This window comes from Mycteria americana, chromosome 7, assembly GCF_035582795.1.
Source record: "Mycteria americana isolate JAX WOST 10 ecotype Jacksonville Zoo and Gardens chromosome 7, USCA_MyAme_1.0, whole genome shotgun sequence".
Taxonomy (NCBI): Eukaryota; Metazoa; Chordata; class Aves; order Ciconiiformes; family Ciconiidae; genus Mycteria; species Mycteria americana.
This window is the reverse complement of record NC_134371.1, coordinates 12076218-12097786: the sequence shown is the minus strand read 5'-3', so window position 1 is coordinate 12097786 and position 21569 is coordinate 12076218. Positions and strand designations below refer to the sequence as shown.

Here is a 21569-nt window from a genome sequence, read left to right as displayed (position 1 = left end):
TTGGGGCAAAATAGTTGGGCTTCCCAGGCCTTTCCCCAGAGTATCCCAGATGTGAGAAACCCCAGGGGAGAGCTGGGATGAAGGGAGCCGAACCTGTGCTGGTCTCGGGGATGCTGGTGGTAGAGCCCTTGACCTCCTGCCAGGGCTGTGATCCCGCTGAAGCCAAATTTGGGCTTTCTGCCCCTTTTTTTTAGTTTTTGGGAGGGAGTCTGGCTGTCTCCCACGGAAGGGTTTGTGTGGGTGCCAGGCTGAGCAGCACACGGTGGCCCCGGCCAGGGCAAGGGGCTGGCGAGGGAAGGGGCAGATTTCGGTGCCGCGGATGGCGGGGCAGCCTTGCGGAGCCGGTAACGGCCTGGCCGGGCCTCGGCCACGCCTGGGAACAGCCGGAGCCGCCGCTCCTACAGCCGGGGAGCACTGCTGGCTGCGGGGCGTCGCGGCAGCCCCGTTGCCGCCCCATGGGCAGCCGATGTGGACGTGCGGGGCTCCACAGCCCTAACCTTTTGCGACCAGACAGAATAACAATGCCGGCCTGCTGGGGTATAATGGCCGGTGTTTGCTTGAGATACAAAGGCACAGGGCTTTCACATGAGGTAATACTGATAAGTTACGCTCTCATTCACCAGTCCGCCTGCCAGCCGGCAGTGGGGCCGGCAGCGGCCCCCACTCGCCTTCGCCAAGCTGCCGGGACGTGCCCGCCTGCCCCTTGGTCCCGCGGTCTCCGCTGGAGCATCGCCCCCCGCTCGCCCTCGGTGTGCTGTCCCGAAGTGGCTCCTGCAGGGGCTGTTCAGACCCCGTCCCACGTATGTGGGGTGGAGGACGGGGCGGCAGCGACAGGGGGTTGTGGGGTGAGTCCCTAACCCCAGGACTGCAGAGCAGTGCAGTCCGTTAGTCCCTGCCTGCCTCGAAGGTGCCTTTTCCGCCTCCCTGGGGACATCAGACGGGGCTTGAACTCACTGCACATCCCCTGCCCTCTGAGCCCTGCTCCCCGTCCCCCGGTCCCACAAGGGCGGTAGGTGCAGGGCAGCTGCCTGCCTGGGTTTCCTGACGGGACCCGTCGAACTGTGTCCCATCGCATGCCCCAGCATTCTGGGACCTCAGAGCTTTATCATCCAAAACCACTTTGAGCACCTTTGGGAGGGTCAGTCCTGCCACTGGCAGGGCAGGAGGATGCAGGGAAATTGAGGGGTGGGCTTTAAAAGAGATTTGGCCATCTATAACTAGGGAGGTATAGGGAGGTACTAGGGTGGTATACACTTGAAGGTATCCAGGAGACAAATCCAGGAGACCCCAGCTAAATCAGGAGCGAGGCACTCACCCTGCTGCTTCAACGTCCTACCCTGGCACCCCCCCTCTTTCCTCCACTGGCTCCTTCACCTCTTTCTTGGCTGCCTGTCCCTCTTTGCTGGAGTCTGGGTCTCCCTTTCCTTTGCTGGACAGACACAGCCAAACCAGACCTCCCTCGGGAGCTGCAGGCATCCCTCCAGGCGCTGCCGCGTCTGAATGAGAGGGGAACTCATCAGTCCTGATCTTGGGTGGTGTGTTTCCCAACCAGAGGTATGGAGGGCTCGGGAGAAAACTGGAGAAGCTGAAGGACGGGTGGGGCAAGACCACATGTGTTGTGACACAGTTAGCAGATGGGTATCTACTGTGGAGGGAGATGTTTTTTACCTTATTTATGGTAATAAATCTGTCTCTCTCCCCTCTACCCCCCGAGCATGGCTTGTGTCCTCAGGTCAAGTGCCCAGACGGCTCCTGGTGCCTGAGCAATGTCAAAGCGAGTGAGACTCTGGCCTAACTCTGGGTGCTGCTGCTGCAATTGAGACACTTCCAAGGGTGCTCAGAGGCTCCAGAGCAGACCCACGGCCCCGCTCTGCCTTTGAGCGTATCCTTGTGCCGTGCGGGTCGAACCTCTGGACAACAGCATAGAGGCAGAGGCAGACCACCCCGCTGATCTCCATCCCACCACCACAGCCTGCAACCTGAAATATTCAGTATCAACGAGAGGTGACATTCAGGCTGGCAGGGGCAACGTTTCCACCAGCAGTGTCGGTTTGTGCCGGGTGGGCTGCAGGAAGTGGACAGAAGCATTGGAGGAACCACTTTGCTCCCAGGGTTCCCCTCGTTGAGTCATCTCGGGGCGGCTCCAGCCCTTTGGCCAGTCACTCCTGATTAACACTGATGTAAACGAGCGCCGGGCGGGCCCTTACTCCTCGCTGAAACCGCAAGCAGAGGAGCCAAAGCCTTCGTAAGCGGGGTACTCCCAGCCAAGGAGCCACGCGGTGCTCTCGTCTCGGCCGAGGTGCCGCAACACGTTCCAGCCTCCAACGTCGGGGGAGCAGCTACCAGTCACTGCCCGCGGGAAGATGGTGAGATAATCCTGCACTGTGGGAAAGCAAGCTGGGACACCGGGCTGGGCTTGCTGCTACAGGACCCCAGGAAAAGAGAGCGCAGGGGAAAAATCTGCCCGTGGACCCGCTCCCTTTTAGAAAGGCCATGAGTCGCCATGGAGAGTTGTGGGAGCAGCAGCGAGGCGACTGCTCCTTTCTGCTCCGCAGCCACGAGGATGGCGTGGATGGAAGATGGAGCCAAAGGCGAGAGTGAAGCAGCCCAGCCTTTTCCTGGGAGGCATGGCATTTGGTGAGATCCTGCATGAGGCACCAGCTTGCTGCCACATTTGCATGTGGCCTCTTTCAAAGGGTGCGAAGGACGGGCATGTAGCTGGTCCCAGCCACACAAGGATCTGCTGCATGCCTGCGGGGCACCGGGAGGACGACACATATTTGCTGTATCTCTTGTTTGTCTGGGCCAGTAATGGGGCAGAGCAAAAGGGGGCACAAACACAGGCTCTGCCTCATGGACCAGACCAGACTTCCAGATCCCCGGCTGCTACTGGGAGAGGAGGGCTGAGCAAACGCTCTGCCAATCTGCTGGGTCTTGCGGCCCCTTATGCAGCAGGGGCCCAGCTGGAGGCAGGAGGCGAGGATGACGGAGGCGTCCAGCCGTGGAGCCGTATCCCTCTCGCCACGCATGATATCACTGCAAAACCGCAGGCCCCAACGCCAGCAGCGGCGCTAACAAACATCGAATCCCCCCCGCTTCCTCCCCCCATCTATCGTCTCCTGTGGAAGGAACGGGCACACTGAAGCCGCTGCAGCTGGTGGCACCACCTGGTGCAGGAGGGAGCTCGGCCAAGCTCTGGGCTCGGCTTCATCCCCACGGGGGTGAAGAGCAGAGACATGGTGTGACTCGGCGGCATGATAAAGAGCTGCTGTTCCCACCTGGCTGGCACAGGGAGTGGGACAGCGGGGCTGGGGGTTCCTGCGTCCCCCCTGCCCCATCTCCTGCTCTCCCAGGCGGGTGAGCTCCTTGCCAGGGTGCGGGCCAGCCCTGCGCAGCTGGGGACGCGCCACTGCTGTGCCTCAGTAGAGCAGATCCCAACTGCCTCACTTTGGCAGCAGCCTGGGGAGCGGGAGGAAGCGGGGGAGCACGCACCCTTCCAACGAAAGGGTGATCCCACGCGGCCATGCTCCCCCTGGGTCCAGCTCCAGTGGAAACGGCGTCCACTCTCCATCTTTGGGGCTGGGGGGGACCAGCTGCTGTGTGACTGGTGGCTCTGCTCACACGGAGGAGGGCTGCTTCCTTCCTCGCTGTCCGGGCTGTGCGGTGGCTGTGTGGCCGGCGTGGGACAGCTCGCTGCCTCCCAGCCATGCCAGGGCAGAGCTGAGTCCTCGCTCCCCTCCTTGAGGTGGCCAGAGCTGCCAGGGTGGGGGCAGCCGATGAGCTGGCAGCAGTGCCAGCAGATTGCAGTCAGAGCCTGTTGGCTCTGCGTGGTTCATGTGAACGAGACACTGCCTTTGCCGGTGGCATTCTGGCACTCGGGGAGATGTGACTGTCCTTGTGCAGGCAGGTCTGCGCTTGCTGCCCTTGGTCCCACAGCAAAAGCCCGGTGCTTTCTCAGGGCAGCTTCCTCGACCGACCCAAGGGCCAGAGCTGGAGCGGTCTGTGCCTGCCACAGCTGCCATGGGGTGCTTCACCTTCAGCAGCTCCATCTGAGAGGGCTTGCCACGGCTTTGTGGAGGCTCAGCAGCACTGGCTGGGAGCATGGCCGCAGGGCTGGTTTGTGACTAGGAGGGGTGGCAGCCACAGGTGATACTACACACGGAGCAGACGCGGCCTCGTGGTCTTTAGAAGTGACTGATGCCAGGCGCTGTGGACACTGACCAGCAGGATGCAGGATGAGGAACAAGCACCATGGGGCAGGCGTCTTCCCCATCCTAAGTGAAGGGACAGCATGGACGGCCTACTCAGACCCATGTTCCTGCCAAACTGAAGACTGAACGGAGCCTTTCCCCACCAGAGCCCCACTTGGAGACACTGGCTCAGGTCCCTTTGGACCCTTCTTCCACCCGCAGAGGGGCTACTCCAGGCAAACAGCTCAAATAGGGTTGATAGGGGATGCCATGAGGCCAGTTTATCGCTCTCCAGCTTTTCTTCTGGCTGAAGTTCTTTGGCAAAGCCAGCCTGAGTTTGCAAGTAACACCGGGGTGACCAAACCACCTACTCCCAGCCAGCCAGACCCTGGATCTGACTCTCCTATAAAGCCCTGCAGGAGGTCTGCAGCCCTAGAAAAAGCAGGGAGTCAAAGTCCCAGAGCCTGACTCTGGTCTCATGCTTTAATGTCACCCTCTGACGCGAAGGCTCTGACTGTCACAGATCAGGCCGCTGCCACTCGGCACCGCGAGTTGGTCATGACTTGGGTGCTGTGGCGTGGGTGGGCTGGAGGACTGGCAGGTAGCCTGGTGCCCAACCTCCGGTGCTAGGGGAGCGTGAAGGGCCCAGGAACAGGAGCCTGGGAGTCTGCTCTCCTCTGCAGTGAAGGTGAGCCCATGTAGGTCTTGAAGGAGGCTTCCCCGCGCTGCTTTTGGAGATAGGGGCGCCTGTAAAGCTCTGAGAGTTTCCAATGGGACAATACCAGTCTCAGCTCTTCACAATATTAAATCGGCTAAACTATGCTTTTTTCACCTATCTGGCTAGAAACTTTGGCTGAAGCAGGAGTGCTGGCAGTGAACTGGACCAAACCATCACAGAGGCCTCAGCTGGCCCTGGCTGCAAGGGGTGGTCTGCAAACCCCAGGGACCAAGGTGTCTGCAAACCTTGCATGGTGGGGAAAGTCTGAGTGGGTCCCTGCTGTGGTGAAAGCACCTCCTGTCTCCCACCCCGGCACAGCACCCTGGCCCTGCGGGGACCCTGTTAGATGTCTGGCTCAGCCTCCTGCAGGAGAAGCCCCGGTCTGGGCGGCCTCCCACCCTCACCCGCTGTGGCTGACCAAGGTGGGGGGCACAGGCCCAGCCTCAACCCTGTCTGGAGGCTCCCCTTCTCCTGGCAGGCTGTGGAGACCCACGGGCCCTGCCTGCAGGGAGCACCCTCCTCTGCTGAGAGCGGAGCTGGGGCACCCCGTTCCCTCCCGGGTCACCCTGTCCCCTCCCGGGACACCCTGCCCGCCCTCCCCACGCTGCCTTCCTTGCAGGGTCCTTCCCGGGGTCCATCCCCAGGCCCGGGCTGCGCTCGGCGCTGTGCAAAGGGACCCACAGGATGGACCCACAGGATGGACCCACAGGATGGACCCACAGGATGGCGGCCCGCCTCGTGTCACTAGAGGCCGCCCGGGGATCCTGCCCCCGCCCCGGGGCTGCGAGGGGCCGGGGCTGCCCTGTCAGGAAGGGGAGCGAACGCTTCGCGCGTGAGGGCTTCTGGGCCCTGCCGCGGCCCGTAGGCCGCCTCTGACCCGGAAGTGGACGGTGGGGCGTCGGGACATTTAAACAGCACGGAGCGGCGCGGTGGGGGGAGCGGCGAGGTCGGTGAGTGGTGGGGCTGGGCGCAGTGCCGTGCCCCCTCCGCGGGCCCGTCACCGGGGGCCCGGCGGGGGGAGGGAGCAGTCCTCCGGCCGATCCCGGCGGCGGTCAGGCCCTGTCAGCCCCGTGGCAGCGCCGCTGCCGTGACGGGGGGCCGGGCTGGCGGTTTGCTGGCTCGTCCCGCGGGCGCGGCGCGGTCAGCTCTTGCTTCGGGCCTCGCAGAAGCGCGGTGGGAGCCCGGGCTGCGTTCCCGAGGGAGTCGCGGGCGCTCCGGGCGAGAGCGGTGGCGTTGGCGCCCGGCACCAGGGGAGGCGGCGGGCGGGGGCCTGTCCCGGGGCTGTTCCTGGTCCCCAGGGTGCGGGGGGAGGCCCTGCGGCCCCGCTCCCGGTCGTGCTCCTGGCGCTGTAGCGGGTGTGCCCACCCTCGCTGCTGTGCTGGGGTGCTGGGACACCCCCAGAGCGCTGTGTCCGGGGTGGTGGCAGGCGGGTGGTGAAGGCCACTGCCGCTCTTCACGAACAGCCGGGTAAAAACAACGGGGGAAGTTTTCATCCTGGGTCCAGATAAGCGAGCATCCTTCCCGGCATCTCAGTCACCCCCATCGCTGTCCCGCCTGTGGGAACGAGGCAGGGTGGGTTACCTCGTACCCCCCTCTGCCTTCCCTCTGCTCTCTGCCTGTTCGGGAGCTGTCGATTCCTGGTTGCCCACGGAAAACTAATAATGAAACTGTAATGCGTGGGGGCTTGTAAGCCCGTTTTTGTCTGTGCTGCAATTGCTAACCGCTAATGTGATTACAGTTGCAGAAATTATAGTGGAAGCGAGGTGCGAATGTTTATTCTTTACTTGTAAATAAAGATGGCAAACTCCTGTATCCCGGAACCGGTGTTTGGAGAGTAGTCTCGCTGGCTTTTATAAATGTTATCTACTTCTATTGAGTTGGCAACGGGAGAAAGTGACGTTAAAAGAAAGCTTGCTGTAGACCTACCCGTGTGAGGGTTTTGTAATAGCGCTGTAGCAGGTCAGTCTATTAGAAAAATTTAGCCATTGGCCAGCACCAATGGAAAATCTTAGGAACAAGAATCACAAACCACACAAAGAATTTTTCCTATTTATTCAGGGATTTTTAATTTTTGCTTTGTATTGTGAAGCCTATTCACATCCGTGCTCAATTACTTAAGTAAATCTCACTGCAACACACGTCGTTTCTCTGAAAGGGCCAGAACAGGCACTCTGAGGAGGAGTCGGCGCTGCAGTCCTTGGTCCCTGCCGGATGATGCCCCGTTCCCAGGCAGCGGGCACACGGAGGAGACTGCCTGGGTGCTTATCCTCTGTGCAGCTGCAGCAAAAGGGAGAAGAGGGCTGGGTAAGGGAAGAAAAATTCCAAGCATGGTGGGAGTAGGGAAGGGAATATAAATTTCTCTTTTGCTGAGCTCTGTATTCTGTCCTGCCAACACCCCCGTGCTTAGAGAAGTGAAGAGAGAGAGGTTTAATGGATGGTACCCTTTATTTTAGCTTAGGCTCCAGTGCCCCTCAGTTGTGGCATAGAAGAGATGACAGTGAGCCCTGAAGTCCTCAATGTACCAGCTGAGGTGAAGTTCAGCTGCTCAGCTTCAAACATGTCTTGACGGAAAAAAGAGGCATTTTTATGAAAACCTGCAGGAGACAGCAGTTGCACTGGGCTCCATTATCAATATATTTTTATATTCCTCTCTGAAGTTACGTACAGCAAAAATCATTGCTATGTCCTGTCTATACCTATAATTTACCTTAATAGTAGCTGAGAGCAATTCACTAGATTGTTTTGCTCCAAAACCTTAAAAGCTAGAGCAGCTGAAACAGGATTGAAAGATGCTTGATCTATTTAAGGTCCACACTCATGCCGCAAAGGTGGAGGCATAATACCGTCTACAGAAACTGGTGCTGGATGGAGCAGCAGCCAGCATGTCTCAATCACTAAGAATTACGAGCTCTTGCAAGATAGTTAGTTGTGCTAGGGAATTTATTTAATTTCTCTCGCACTGGGAGAGAGTTTATGGCTAGAAAGACAAGCTGAAATGGTTAGTCTTGGTATTTGAAGCAAATGTCCTATATAATCCCGAAGTGTCAGTCACTGTAGGGGGAGGTAACAGGCAATGTATGCTTTTTACTGCAACATTGAAGCACTTCAGTAAGGATGCAGTTATTTTTGAAGGCTCCAGGTTGGACATGATGAGATTTTACTACTGATAACCGCTGAACTGAGGCATCTGATACAGTCTGTCAGTTACTGCCTTAATTTACCTGGCTTTTTCGAAGGCAAGGAAGAACAGATTAAAAGGTTCCCTTATATTTGGGGTGTCAGCCTCGGGATAAAAATTCCTGTTTTGTGTGGCATGCGGGCAGGTACGGCTTATGGGCTGTGGTCACTCCTAGGTCACTGACGGGGATTTGGTGCGGGGCAGATGTTGAGTACATCATGAAACCCCTTCCCCCCAGTGCAGTGACTTACCAACCCAGAATTTCTGTAAAGGTCAATACATTCTCATTTAGTACATTTTTGTGTCTTTTAGCGTAATCAATTATTTGATGCTTTGTTTCAAGAAAATAACACTTTTTTCCCCTGTGTCTATTTATAACTCTTTGAAGCTTGAGGCTTTTACTGCACTATGGATCATATGGGGTATGTGAGAAGTACTACTTCTGCCCAAGGTGCCAAAGAGGGATCGAGCAAGCCCGCTGCTCCCCAGAAGAATGCTTATGCGAGGCTTGTGCAAAAGCACCACAGTGGCCGATTCCGGTCCTATTTGAATCACATTGCGCAGAAGATGCAGCTAGAAGAGAGTACCTCCAATGACCCCAGCTCGGATCTGGACCCGCCCCTGAGAAGAGGTCTGGTGAAGGATAATCCAGCCAGGAATGGGTTGAATGTGCACAACTATTCACCGGTCAGAACATCTCACCTGGAACAGCCCATGCCTAGAGGATTTGAGAATGATAAACCCCAAACCGCTCTAAACAGATGTCCTCAGAAAAAAAATGCCATCGTTAGCCCAGAAAGAGACTTGGAGGTGGAGGAAGACTATTATGTACATCAGCGTGGATCTGCAGCTGACTTGTTAAATATGAGTGATGCCCTGGGTGGAAGAGTATCGAACAGCCTGAGACACTGTGCAGCTCTGCAGAAGTCTTCTGGTTCTGATGAAAAGGATGAGGAGGACATGTGGAGGAAGAAACATAAGAAACGAGGCAGGTGTCCTGCCAACACAGATACAGCAGCTGGACACTTGTTGACTGAGCAGTTTAGTGAGGATGTGCTGGCAATAAATGCCAGGAAAAAGAGTCACTTGTCTCCAGGTCAAGCCCAAGGTGAGTTCACACTAATGAACTGTTTGGTCCATTTGCTACAATTACTGTGGAATTGAATGTGATGTTTTAGTCATGAGTGAGTTAACATGAGCCAGTTCTACTCTGTCCAAGTTAGTCAGCCCTTAGTTACCTGTGGGTGGCTTTGTCCTGGTTTACAAGTAAGCCATCCGGCATGTGCAAATGGCTTCATGTGGAGCCAGCTTGGTGCTGGCAGGACTTAATCCCCTGGCCTAGGCTCTGTGAATGTGGCTGTGCTGCTTCCAGGATCAGCTCAAGAGTAGGAGAGCCCAATTTCTGTGGTGTAGAGTCCAAATTAATAAGACTGCTGGATCTGAGCTGACTCAGGGCAGTCATGCTTTCCTCTTCATTGCCTCTTTGGATCTGGAGTGCTGGTTTGCCTTTGCGGAGGGTCCCAGTCCATCTCATACTTAGGGGCTAAGATGCCTGTATAATATCTACTTCCTGATACAGTGTCGACTCCAGTAAATTTTGCTGTTAGTAACAAAGAGACCACATCTTGCGGTAGTAAAGTGAATGTGTCTTTTTAATGCGATCTTCAAGGCAAAAAGCCCGCTTACGGAGATAAATAAAATTCTTTATTTAAAAAAAAACCCAAAACACAGCATCAACAAGCAACCAAAGCCAGGCAGTTTAAATTTGATCTCTTAGTGTAATGGGTTAAAACTTCCTCTGAATGTTATTTATGGTGAAATACTTGGATAGCCTGATCTTATGAGCTACTACTGGAGAAACTCATAAATGTCACCGTATTAAATTCTCTGTAACAAGTAGAAAAGAGACTGATTTCTCAGATGGGTAAGATGGGCCTGAGGCCTATCACAACTCTTGGATTGGAAATCAAGTAAATGTTTAACTAAATCAATCTTACAAAAATATGCCCTATCACTCAAGAGTGGCAAGTAATATGCTTTTTACAGGGTTTGCGGTATTTTTGAGGCTGTGACAGTAGATTATCTGCTAAAGTTGGTAAACTTTCATGAGTTCTTGCAAGACAGATCATAGTTAGAGATTTAACACAAGCAGATTATGCTAAAATTTGTTGATGAGCTTGATTTTTGGGAGGGGTTTTTTTTTTTGAATGCTTCATTGTAACACTGTTATGCTAGCCTGTTATAATAGACTTTGCTACCTTTCACCCTTCAGCTTTTGGACATTAGGGAAGAGCAGCTAACAGAGATGGAGAGTGTAGAAGGCTTGCAGCTTGTAGCCATGAAAACGATAGGTGCCTACATGGATTTTAGTCTAAAATAAAAGTACCCTGGCTTTCAAAAGCAAGCACCTGCAGTTCTCTCCTGCTGTAGTTGGGAGTGGGGTTGCACAAACCCTTTGAAAACTAGTTGTTTGATTAGTGTAAATACCTAGAGCAGAAAATGTTGACCCTCACGTTTGACCTCCCAGGTGGAAAACTCACACTGTGGGGAAGATTATTGGAAAATTATTTGCTTAACAGTGACACCCTTCCTCTTCTTCCCCCTGCATGCCTCCCCAGCCACCCTCCTGTGTAGCTGAGACTCGTTACTCTCCAGAACCCTTGCAGGGACATGAAAGCAGTTTCCTGGGGAGGAAAGGAATAGGAAAAAAATATATGTAATTTTATTCAGTGAAACGTCTTTTCTGCTGTTCAGTTTGAGTATATTTTAGCACTTTTGTTTAAGTGAAATGAAGGTTTTACAGTATGCAAGCGCTTAGGTATAAGAACTCACACATCACAGTCCCAGATTAATATTTTCTCACTTCAAAGCTTGTCTTTCTTTCTTGATGCTGATATAAGTCATATTACTTTGCATAGGCAGGTGTCTGGTTTGATCAGTTTAAATCAAGGCTTGTGAAACTGTGATGGCAAGAATTGCTTCTGTCATAGCGGTGAGGCATATCATCTTTTCAGTAGTGACATTTCCTCACAAATTAACTCTGTTTAGGCTGCTGTAGGCTTTCCAAAAGACTCTTTGAGCTAATCTCAAAGCCAAGCATCTCTCTTTATATCACTTCTTTTCATTGTCCTCTTCTTAACAGTTCTTCAGCTCAGGCTTAGCCATGGTCAGGTTTGCAATGATCCTAAAACTGAAAGCGCAAAAATTGAAGGCAAACATGGAGGGCTGAGGAAACCCTTTGAGTGCCCTGGGGCAGGCTGTGGGCAGTGAGGGGCTGGTCCTTGTTAATGTCCTTCCACTGGTGCAGCAGTTCCTGTGGCCTTGGGGGAAAGCAGAGTGGTTTGTGGAGTCCCAGGCAAGCGTCACTGCACCATGGAGCTCACTGCTGATGATGCGTTGCTGTCCACGAGAAGCACTGAGGATTGCCTTTGTCATTCTGTGCTGTAAGGCCCCAAGATGAGGCTTGGGGGATAGAAATAATTTCATAGCAGATAATTAGGAGACTGACTATGGCAGTCTCTTCTGGTGTTCCATATAGTAACTGCTTTTCCTAAGTATTGGAAACTTTGCAGTTGAGAGAGCTGAGTGTGAACAAAACTCCGTTGTCTCTCGTCTGAAACATCTGACACAGTCATGAAACTGTGGGTTGGATTCACTCTACAGTATCAGCACTCTGGGATTTGGGAAGACAAAGCTGCATATAGATGCATTCCACAGACTGTTGCTCCTTTCTGTGCAGCTATAACCTCTCTGAGGAGAATTGCCAAAAAGCCTCCTGTTCTGAAGTTTCTTCTCAAACAAACCCCAATAAGACGGAAAATAATTGTAAAATGCCACTTTAAATTGTGATGTTTATAGTTTTTAATCTAATACAATTTCCCTGCTGGTATTTTTCCCTAAATCTCCAGTCCTCTAGGTTCTTTGGGTGCTAAAATTTGGTTAAACTTCTTTAACAGAAAGTCTTTTATGAAGTCCCCTGGGTTGTTTTCTGGTTTTGATCAAAGGCTCTGAAGGTTTTCCCACTTCAATCCAGAGTTAGTCATCAAAATCTCTTTTCAGACTGACTGATGTTTCTGTCATAAAAGGGCTTAAAAACCCCTTTTCCTTGAGGACAGAAGTACTGACTCTTTCTGCAGCATCCGTCTGTCACATGCTAGTAGTTGAGATTTGCATGGCTGCTAAGTGGAACTTCATCTTAAATATCTGTGGCGCATTGCTTTATCAGTAAGTAGTTTAGTCCAAGCTACATGTTTTATTTGGGACAGCACGGTTTCGGTTGCTTTTTGAGTACGTGCACTTCTCAGCTTGTTTTTGAGGGAACGTTGCTGTTTGATAGTGTATTCCTGAGTCTGCTGGAAAGCCTAAAAACCAGACATCTGCAGAAGAGAACTGTCCTCCAAACGTGGAGGCCACACTGAGTTTCAGAGGATCTCAGGAGCTAGAGTACCTGGGAGTGAGGTGGCTTTATTGATGCTGAAAGCTTGAGTGGAGCAGGATGCTCGTGATGGCTGATTGCTATGAAATAGGTTCAGATTTTGGAGGGTTGGATATACAGCCTCGGTCTGTATCTGCAGACATCCTCCTCAGGAAGAACACCACCACCAGCTTTGCTAGGTAGCCTCCTGAGGCTCCTCTCACTAAAAGCTTCACGGGTTTATGATGTGATGGAGGTATCTTGCCCATCTGTCAGGGTCAGCATGCCCCCTGAGTAGAAACAGGCAATTCCTGGGTAACAACATGCCTCATCTGAAACTGCATAAGATTTCCACGGCCCTTTCTGATTTATCATCTGTCTGACACTTGGCATTTATTTGCCCAGCCTGTGGTACTTAACCAACTTGGGCAGCTTCCACGGAGGAGTGTCACTGGCAAGCAGGCTGGTGTTTAGCATCATAGCTTTAAAAACAGTTGTTGCTGTTGGATGGTGGTGTTGTGTTTGTGGCTGCAACCCTGACATTTAAAAGGTTCAGGACAGGTAAAGGAAATGTTCTGGAACGGCTTTCCTGCATGTTTGATGGGTGCAGCTGGTCAAGAAATACCAGCCATAACAAGATGGCAAAATCTTAGGGGTTTTGTCTTTCCATTGTACACTTTGTATTTGCCTTTGTTTCTCTGGGGGAACTTTGGAGGAAGAACCACAGCTTCTGCATTTCCCTTCTTGTAAGGCAAATTTAAGATAATGCTACTTTTTAGTGGTGAGCCTTCCAGTTCTTGTGTGGTGAAATTCAGTACTTAAGAATGCTGTTATCTCCCTATCTGGCACCAGTAAATATGAGCCAGTGATCTAGTAAAGGCCACAGAATCAGCTCAATAAATGGAGAATGTTGGTTGCTGTGGAAATCTTTAAAACGAAGCTGATCTTGCCAGGTACAATGTAACGTTCCTTAGATGACGTTAATCATAGTAATAAGATATGGGAGAGGAGAGAAAACTGGATTTACTGTATGGCCCCATCTGAGAAACACATGAAAAATAGAATGCTGCTTTCTCTAATGGTTCAGCAACGTCATCACAAACATAAATTTCTCTCTTGCCTTTGATAGAAAAAAATGTTGCATTCCTGAATCTTGTGCAACTAATGTTTTTGGCTAACATCAGCTATCGTATGTGAGTTAATATCTGATGTATCCTCTCTTGGGGAGATGAGATCCTGCCCTTGCAGGGACTATGGTTTTTGTATGTCATCTAATAACTGTCTTCCATGCCCTTTACCAGAGTCCTGAGCACACCATGGTGCAGTGGGACTGAGTTCTGCAGCAGGAGCCCTTGCATTTGGCAGCAAAGCTTTAATCTCCATGAAGGAGCTTCCTTCACCTGCTAGTGCTCATGTGAAAATGTTCATCAGTGGAAACACTTGTTGCTGTTAACATGGAATTTAAAAAAAAACAAACCACGACTATGTTTTTTTCTTCTTTTTAGCTCCAGTCTCTGAAGTTAGGCCCCCATTATGTAGCTCAGGTAACTATGCTTGTTAGTGTGATGTTGGTCCCAGGAAAATAATAGGCTAATAGAAGAATTGAATTAATTTTTTAATTCGTTTAAAATCTTTTCTTTAATGTGACTTGTTATCAAATTATGCAACAAAGGTCTTGTTGAGCTCCCTCAGTGTCAGTTTCTTATGAGATTAGGAGTTTGATGATAAAGGTGTGAGTATGGATGCTAGTGTGTTAGCACAATAAAATCACAGAGCATGTGTAATGGTTTAAAAGCTGTTTAGCTGAACTAATTAAATGCAGCAATAGATTGAGAATTGTTACCAACAGGTGTGTCTAGTTCCTGCATTGTCATGTTCTGATGCTGTGCTGTTTAATACTTCTGCCAATCATCAGGAAGAAAACATACAAGTAGGATTGAAAGTTTTTTTGGATTACTTGGAAACTGCAGGGAGTACTGAATAATGGGGGCAGTTACTGGCAGCTGTCTGGATCACTTGGTGGACTGGAAGCAGGCAAAACAAAATCCATTTATTGGGCCAGTGTAGAGCCATGCTAGCATTGCGAGGAACCCAGTATGGGAAGCAACAGCTTGGAAAAAAGTTTTGACTTTGATGGATTTGTCAGCTGAACATCCCCCTCCTGTGAAATGTGGCCAAAAGGGTAATGTATGAGCATGGGAATTGGAAGATGGAGTATGGACTGCGTGTGTCTGGCACGGCAGCAGCAGCAGCTTCTGGAGTATTGTATCCTGTGGTGATGCCCTCTGTTTGGGGCGGATGGTGATGAATTGATGAATACTCAAAGCACGGCCACAAGGAAGATTAAAATGCTGGGATCATGAGTGAATGATTTGAGGAACCCTGCTTTACTTATCAAAGAGATGCTTGGGGGAAGGGAGCTTTCAGTAAATTGCCTACATGGGGAACAGATGTTCAATAATAGGCTACTCAGTTGAGCAGATTATGATATAACGCATTTGAGGCTAAACAAATCCAGGCTTGAAATACAGCTCAATTTAGCAGTGAGGGTGAATGACCATTGGAACGGTTTTACCAAGGCTTGTGGCATGTGGGCTGTCACTGGCACGTTTAAAAGTCCTGATAATAAATTCTATGCCTGAAATACACTGTAGTTCAAAAAGGAATTAATTTGAAAAAGTCCTCTGCCCTTTGCTATCCATGAGGTTCAGCCAGCCCGCACACCCTAATCAGCTCTGGCCTGTTGTTCAGATAATCTCTGAAGTGTCTCCTTCACCCTGGGTACCCAGGTAGGTAGGACAGATGCTTTGCAGCTGGCTTCAGTGGCTAATTGCGATTCCTCTCCGGGCCATGGCTGCTGCAGGGCTTTCACTGCTGCTGCAGGGCTTTCACTGCTGCCCCGCTCTCCAGCCTCTGCTTCTGCCTCTCCTGTCCTATGTGCTGGTGTCCATCTCTTGCCCTCAAGCCCCCCGCTAACTAGCTCCATGAAATGCTGTGGGCTGCATGTCCCTAACTCCCTCTTGTGGGGAAATCTGAGCTACGGAGAGTTGAAACTTGGCTGAGGCAGGATGGAAAACAAAATGTTGGGATCTCTTGCATTAAATAATGTATTCTGTGACAAAAATAAAAATTTCCAGGGAGCTGAAGGGAAATGTCCACACTAGCAGCTGCAGCCCACAGATGTATGGGGCAGGTCATGCCTTGGAGAATATTTCAGGTGCTCTACAGATACAAGCCTGCAACGGTAATGCGTTTTTGTTCAGTTTGTATGTTTTTAGGCATTTTTCCTCCACAGTACTAAGGGGTTTGAATTATGTACCTACTACACTGAATGGGCAGTATGGGGAACAGTTCATCAGCAAATTGTCTTATTCTGCAGCACATTTGGTAACCTCGGGATATGTATGAATCTGAAAGCAGTTCTTTCATTTCTTCAGCTGTTAATGTCTTCTACTATGTTAGCACCTCCTGTCAGATATTTTGCCTTTCAAAGCCTCTTGACTTCTTCTGATCGTCAAGCAACTTGCTTCCTTCAAACTACTGAAGCCCAGAGAAATCAAAGAGAGAACTTCGGCAATGTTATGCTTTTAAAATGTTTTTCTTGAAGTATTGAAGAAGCCTTTTCACAGTGTAGTTGCTGGATAAAACAAAGAGCAAAAGGTATTGTGAAAGATGGTTTGGGAGGATGGAAGGACGAGAGGGCAGTGGAAGCAGCCCTGACCCACATCCCGAGGCAGGAGTAGAAGCCTGGAGGAGTGCAGTCATCAGGCGGAGTAGGTAGTTAGGAGGTCACGAGCAGGGTGGAGCAGGTTCACAGAGAGTCCTGAAAACCAGAAGGGCTGTATCCCCTCCCTGACAACGCCGCTGTGCTGCTGCACGCAGCTGGAGCACAGTAACTATTTTGATAAACTTTTAGTCTATTGCTACTTAATGAGTTTCGTCACCAACCCTTAGTTCAGAGCCTGGAATGGTATCTTTGGCTCTTGCACTCATGTAGTATTCCTACAACACAAACCCTGCTGAGGAATCGAATAAAACTGCAATTACTGTCTGAGTTACTGAAGTCAAAATCCTGCAAGCATCAGGATGCTTGGAAGTGTTTTGGAAGAGGAATCATGGTGTCGTGGGCACATGATCTTGGCGGTTGGGAGTGGTTTCCACAGCATTGTTTTCCGCAGCAGAAAGAATCCATTGTGCATTTTTCTTCATTTCAGTTTTTCAAAGCATAGGCCCTTTCAGAAAGCCAAAGTCAGCAAGAACGTTTTCATGTTCCCTAGTTCCATATTGAAATCTAGGGGCATGCAGTACAAGAGTTTTAAATAAGTATGCGCAGCTTAAAGCAAAAGAGAGGTGGCAACATGTGCTTCCCACCTCATTTCCATGGGTTCTGGAAATGAGCATCTGTCTCTGCTCCTGACTTTCCTGGGTATCCATGGACAGGCCACTTCATTTTTTTGCTACCTCCATCTGCAAGGGGGAATGTTTCTTCCTTAGTGGCATGTTGTAAGAATGCCGAATGTCTGAATCTTTTACAACCAGCTATAGTGGCACAGTCACCTCCAAAAGCAGCTCAGGGCCCTATGAACTCACTCACAAACCATGACAGCCTGTATTTCCCCATCCAGGAGTCACCGGCTGGGGGCCAGGCTGCCTTTCTGCAGCCAGCTTGTCCCCCATGTGGCAAGGATTCCCTTTGTGCTTTTTTTTCTTGGACTTTCAACTCTTCTGCGCAAATTTTGGCAAACTTTCTGCCAAAAATGTTTAGAGAATCACCTTCTCCAAAGAGGCAGGGTGAGAGAGCAAAGAATTTGTTCCCGGGTGCACAGATGGCTCACAGCCGGACCATGTCCTGGTAATGACATGTGTTCTCGGGTGCACAAACACAGTCATGGTGGTAGACAAGCTGCTGGCTGGCACAGGCGGAGGAGCTGTGTTATGTTGCGCAGGGTTGCTTGTAACCAGTTGGGCTGCTGCTAGAGGAACCGGTTGCTTTGAATCACTACTGAAATCACATTTAAGAGCTGTGCGGACAGGCCTTCATTTTAAGCGCTGTCTTCTCACTTTGTTTGGATTTGTCTAGACAGTGGAAAGTTACAGCTCAGATTTACGCTGTGGCTGGGCCCTGGTGGCCCATCGTAATGGGTCAATTAGTGGAGACTGGTGGACATGGGAGCTAGTTCTGGCAGCTGGATTTCAATACATCATCCACTCAGTTCAGGACATTTGCATAGAATTTACATTTTGGCTGAGCCTGTGCATGTAAATGTAGGTCTGCATTGTTTCTCTTCTTTGAATGACTGTTTAATTAACTTTAAACTTAATTATGCAATCTGCCATCTGCCTAAATCCCTACAGTGCTGTCATATCACCGTCCTTTCCCACTTCCACCAAGATATTCCCTTTCCTGGAAGTTTGCCCTACTTTTCAATCATTAAGATAATTTCAAATCATTCCCATCCTTAGTTATTTTTGAGGAAGACTCACAGCAATGTTGTAGGATCCCTTTAGCTCTGTGGTCAGGCTTGGACTGAGCACAGGAGTGTGCTGCAGAACCTCCAGTTTAGGATTCTTTGAGTTTACATTTCATCAGAGAAGGATGGTCTCTTTTTTATTTGCTCGTGATAAGGAGAATGTGCTCTCAGGCTTTCTCTTAGGCCCCAGACTGAGCATCTGAAATACTGCCTACCAGGTTTATCTCCTGAAAGTCTCTTTGCTGCTATGAAATATCACGGAACTGATAACGTATCTCGAAGTCTTGCATTTCCACTCCTACATCTCTAATGAATTCTTTCCCATGACATCCTCATTTCTCTGTATTGCTTTGTCTTTAATCTTGAGCCATCTACTTTACTTAACCGGTTTGCTTCAAGATACTGTAAAATGCATGGAGGTGGTTCTGTTCCAAGGCTGTTGGAGAACTCTGAACTTGTTTAATTCATGTTGAGAGCAGTGTCGAAGCACGGCTGTTCCTAGCACAGGCTGGAGTAGAGCTGAGCTCACAGGGAGTGTGGTGGATGGGTTTTGGTCCTGTTTGTGTTATTGGGGCTCTAGCACAGAGTTTTGCTTGAGGCATCTTCCAAGGAGTGTCTTTTTTCTTCCTGGTACAGAACTCTTTCCCTGAGCAGCTATACCAACAGCTGTCTTTGTGTATTTCCTTTTAAAAGAAAATAGAACAAAAAAATACTTTGCTGTTACCATTAGTGGGACATTTAATCTCTTAAATCCGCAAAATATTTTGCAAAACATAAATAGCTAGTTACTTCTGGCCTGTCTATGACCAGTGTTTTTTGTTGACATAACTTGCATTTGAGATCACTTCAATGGTGTTTCGTGGTTTTGCCTGTTGTTTTTGCCTGTGTGTGGTAATTTGATCCCAGATATTGTAGTAATCATTTAAGTGCTTGGAGTTTTTGAGTTAGTCACTTATATAATAAGGCATATACTGGATGTCACTGGTGCATTAGAAATTAAAAACAATGTAACGAATGTATTTTGGCTTTTAAAATTTGAGAGGAAATTATTTTAGAGGCTTTAGAGCAGCAGAAAATATCAAATGGCTTTTAAATTGCCTCTTTAAGCATATGAAAGGGAAAGACATGGGGATCCTAGCAAAACTGCCCTGATGTTAATGCAGTTTGTACTGGCAAAGCATGCTTTTGCTTGTAGGGTTTATTTGACTTCGGAGAATGAAACAAATAGTTGCCTGGTACAACAGTGTCAACACTAGGTCTGTGCCTATCTGGAGTTACCAGCTAGAAACTGCGTTCCCCCCAGCTCATCAAAGGTGGCAGAGTTAGATTCACAGAAGTACCTGGGATGGGTTGTTCAGGGGCTATGGAGGATTTGGGATTTTTTGGGTCCTAGGTGTCTTTGCAAAACAAGACAGAATTTCCATTGGCTAAACGCTTGTATTGAGACTATTAATATGCCCTGTTACATGTCAGCATCCATAGTGGCTCAGGAAGTTGCAGGTTGTGACTTCTTGGCAGGTTGTGGAGAGTATTCCTTTGCTAAAAGACCAAATCTGATGGTTTCTAAAATTTGCTTTGCCAACCCTGCCAGGAGCCAAGGGCCAACTTGAATTTGTAGATCTGTGAGGTGATGCCTTGGGCTGCCACATGGTTGGACTCTAATTCCTCGAGTCTTTGGCAAGGATGAGCAGGAACATGCTTTATTTAGCTGTCTTGCCATGCTTAACCTAGTCTGACTTAAACGGGAGCATAGGACTAAGCAAGGGTTGGCATCAGAGTAGTTGTCATTGCCTTAAGTTGGTTAATTCCTGCTTTTGGAGGTAGGGCAAGGTTGGGTAACCCTTCATTTGGTAGCTACCATTCCTTCTAGCTCATGGGTGTATCCTTACAGTGTTTTCCTAAGTGCATAGCTGGGTTGTCTTGAAGAATTAAACGTCAGGGAACCTCTTGGAAGGTTTGAAGGAAATTGGTTTAAGTCATTGAAATGTGTCAGCAATGAAATGAAACATTGTAGAAATATGGACAAATATTTAGTAACTGTGTGTTGAGAGTGTCTCATTAACTGATAACAAATTGTTCTATTGCCTGTTAACAGTTCTGGGGATATGCTTCTGTTTCTTCTCATGCTTATGCTAACTGTAAAGCGGGGGTATTCGAAAGATTCCTTTGCATATCTAGATCATGATCTAATCCTGGGAAGCAGTGGAAAATCCTCGTAGCAATAGCAGAGTTAGCAGAGGTGTTGATGCCCAGTCACGGGCTGATAAAGGTAACTAGTAGATGGAAGTATTTTGTGTTGGAAAAGTTTGTAACAATATTGTTCCGTCCAATGGTTTCAATAGAATTCCTTTTTTTTAAACGTAAAAGGAACTGTTACGTGTCGAGATAGCTGTCAGTGGGGTGAGAGTCCTAAACCTGTAGAGGTGTTACCAGCACAATTGTTGTGATGCTCTCACAGTCCTGCCCACCCTAGGGAGCTGGGCTAAATACAAATAAGGTAGATGGTAACAAAGCTGGAAGTTTAGTTAGAGGTAAAAATGCCTAATGGCAAGGTAGATGCCCTTTGACGGGAATAGAGAAAGCTATACCAAGATTTCCATACCTTGGAATTCACTTAGATCGCTCAAGTAAAATTAGTTCTTGCTGGATCCTGGATGGGAGGTATCCAAGGAGTCATGGATGTTCTGATGAAAATTCAGTGAGGAATACTTTCCTTCTGTGCTGGTAGTAATCAAATAGCTTGTCAGGTATTAGAGGGCAGTTGGAAATGTTTTATTTTTGGTAAATAAAATTGAGGGTCTTGGTTCTTTCTTGTGTAAAGCAATATGCAAATTTTAATATAAAATTAAATACTTTCTGGCCTTGCTAACTTCATGTTTAGTTGATTTAGTTGACCATCAGTTGATGGTCCATTAGTCCAACTGACCATTAGTCAGTTGATCAACTGACTAATAGATGTAAATTTAATTAAATGTAGTACTTTTCAAAACCTAAACTATAGAGTGATTTTGTAGAAATTATGTCAGAATAAGCTGATTTAAAACATCTAGCCTCCTCTCTTACTGTAAGCCAGATCAATTATTCTGGGAAGCTGCCTGCATGCATTTTTTTTCCAAAATAAGTTTAATAGGTACTTAGGTTTAAAGACCAAAACGTGCCATCGTGATGTCATTGTTGTTGTGACAGAGATGAAGTGTGATGGTTTGGATTCTAGATTGAGCTCCAGCGCTGTCCTTCCAGCAGAGCTCAACCAACCGCTGCTACCTGCACGCGGGATGCCGGACTGGGCTCCTGGGTTGGAGCCAGCCCCCAGCTCCATCCTTTCTGCTCCTTTTCCTGGTTGTGTGTTTCTACTTCCCACAGGTGCCTCCCCTTGGCTAGGTTGAGGTGGTTCACTGTTCTGCCTGTGCAGTGGTCCTGGTCCTATGTAGGTGTCTCTCTGTCACCTTTGTAGGCAGTCTCCTTGCCTGATACAGGTGTTGGGGTTATTTCAAACTACCTCCCTCCAGAGGGCTTAAGGTAATCAACAGTCAACCACCTTTCCTCAAATTGTTATTCCTGTATTATTTCCCACTGGAAATGGCAGAACGTCTAGAAA

General features: G+C 49.3%; 1 protein-coding gene across 3 annotated transcripts in view; it reads left to right on the top strand.

Annotated features, from left to right (window-relative positions):
• Positions 1 to 5774: 5774 nt before the first annotated feature.
• The window catches only part of DIS3L2 (DIS3 like 3'-5' exoribonuclease 2), a 195979-nt gene continuing 180184 nt past the window's right edge, over positions 5775 to 21569 (top strand). For 2 of the 3 annotated variants that reach the window (XM_075507035.1, XM_075507032.1), the window contains exons 1-3: positions 5775 to 5858; positions 7064 to 7212; positions 8475 to 9194. In XM_075507035.1, coding sequence (XP_075363150.1) covers positions 8495 to 9194 — 700 coding nt within the window. In that variant the 5' untranslated portion in view covers positions 5775 to 5858; positions 7064 to 7212; positions 8475 to 8494. The remainder of the gene's footprint in view (positions 5859 to 7063; positions 7213 to 8474; positions 9195 to 21569) is intronic. The other variant, XM_075507033.1, reaches the window with a different exon arrangement.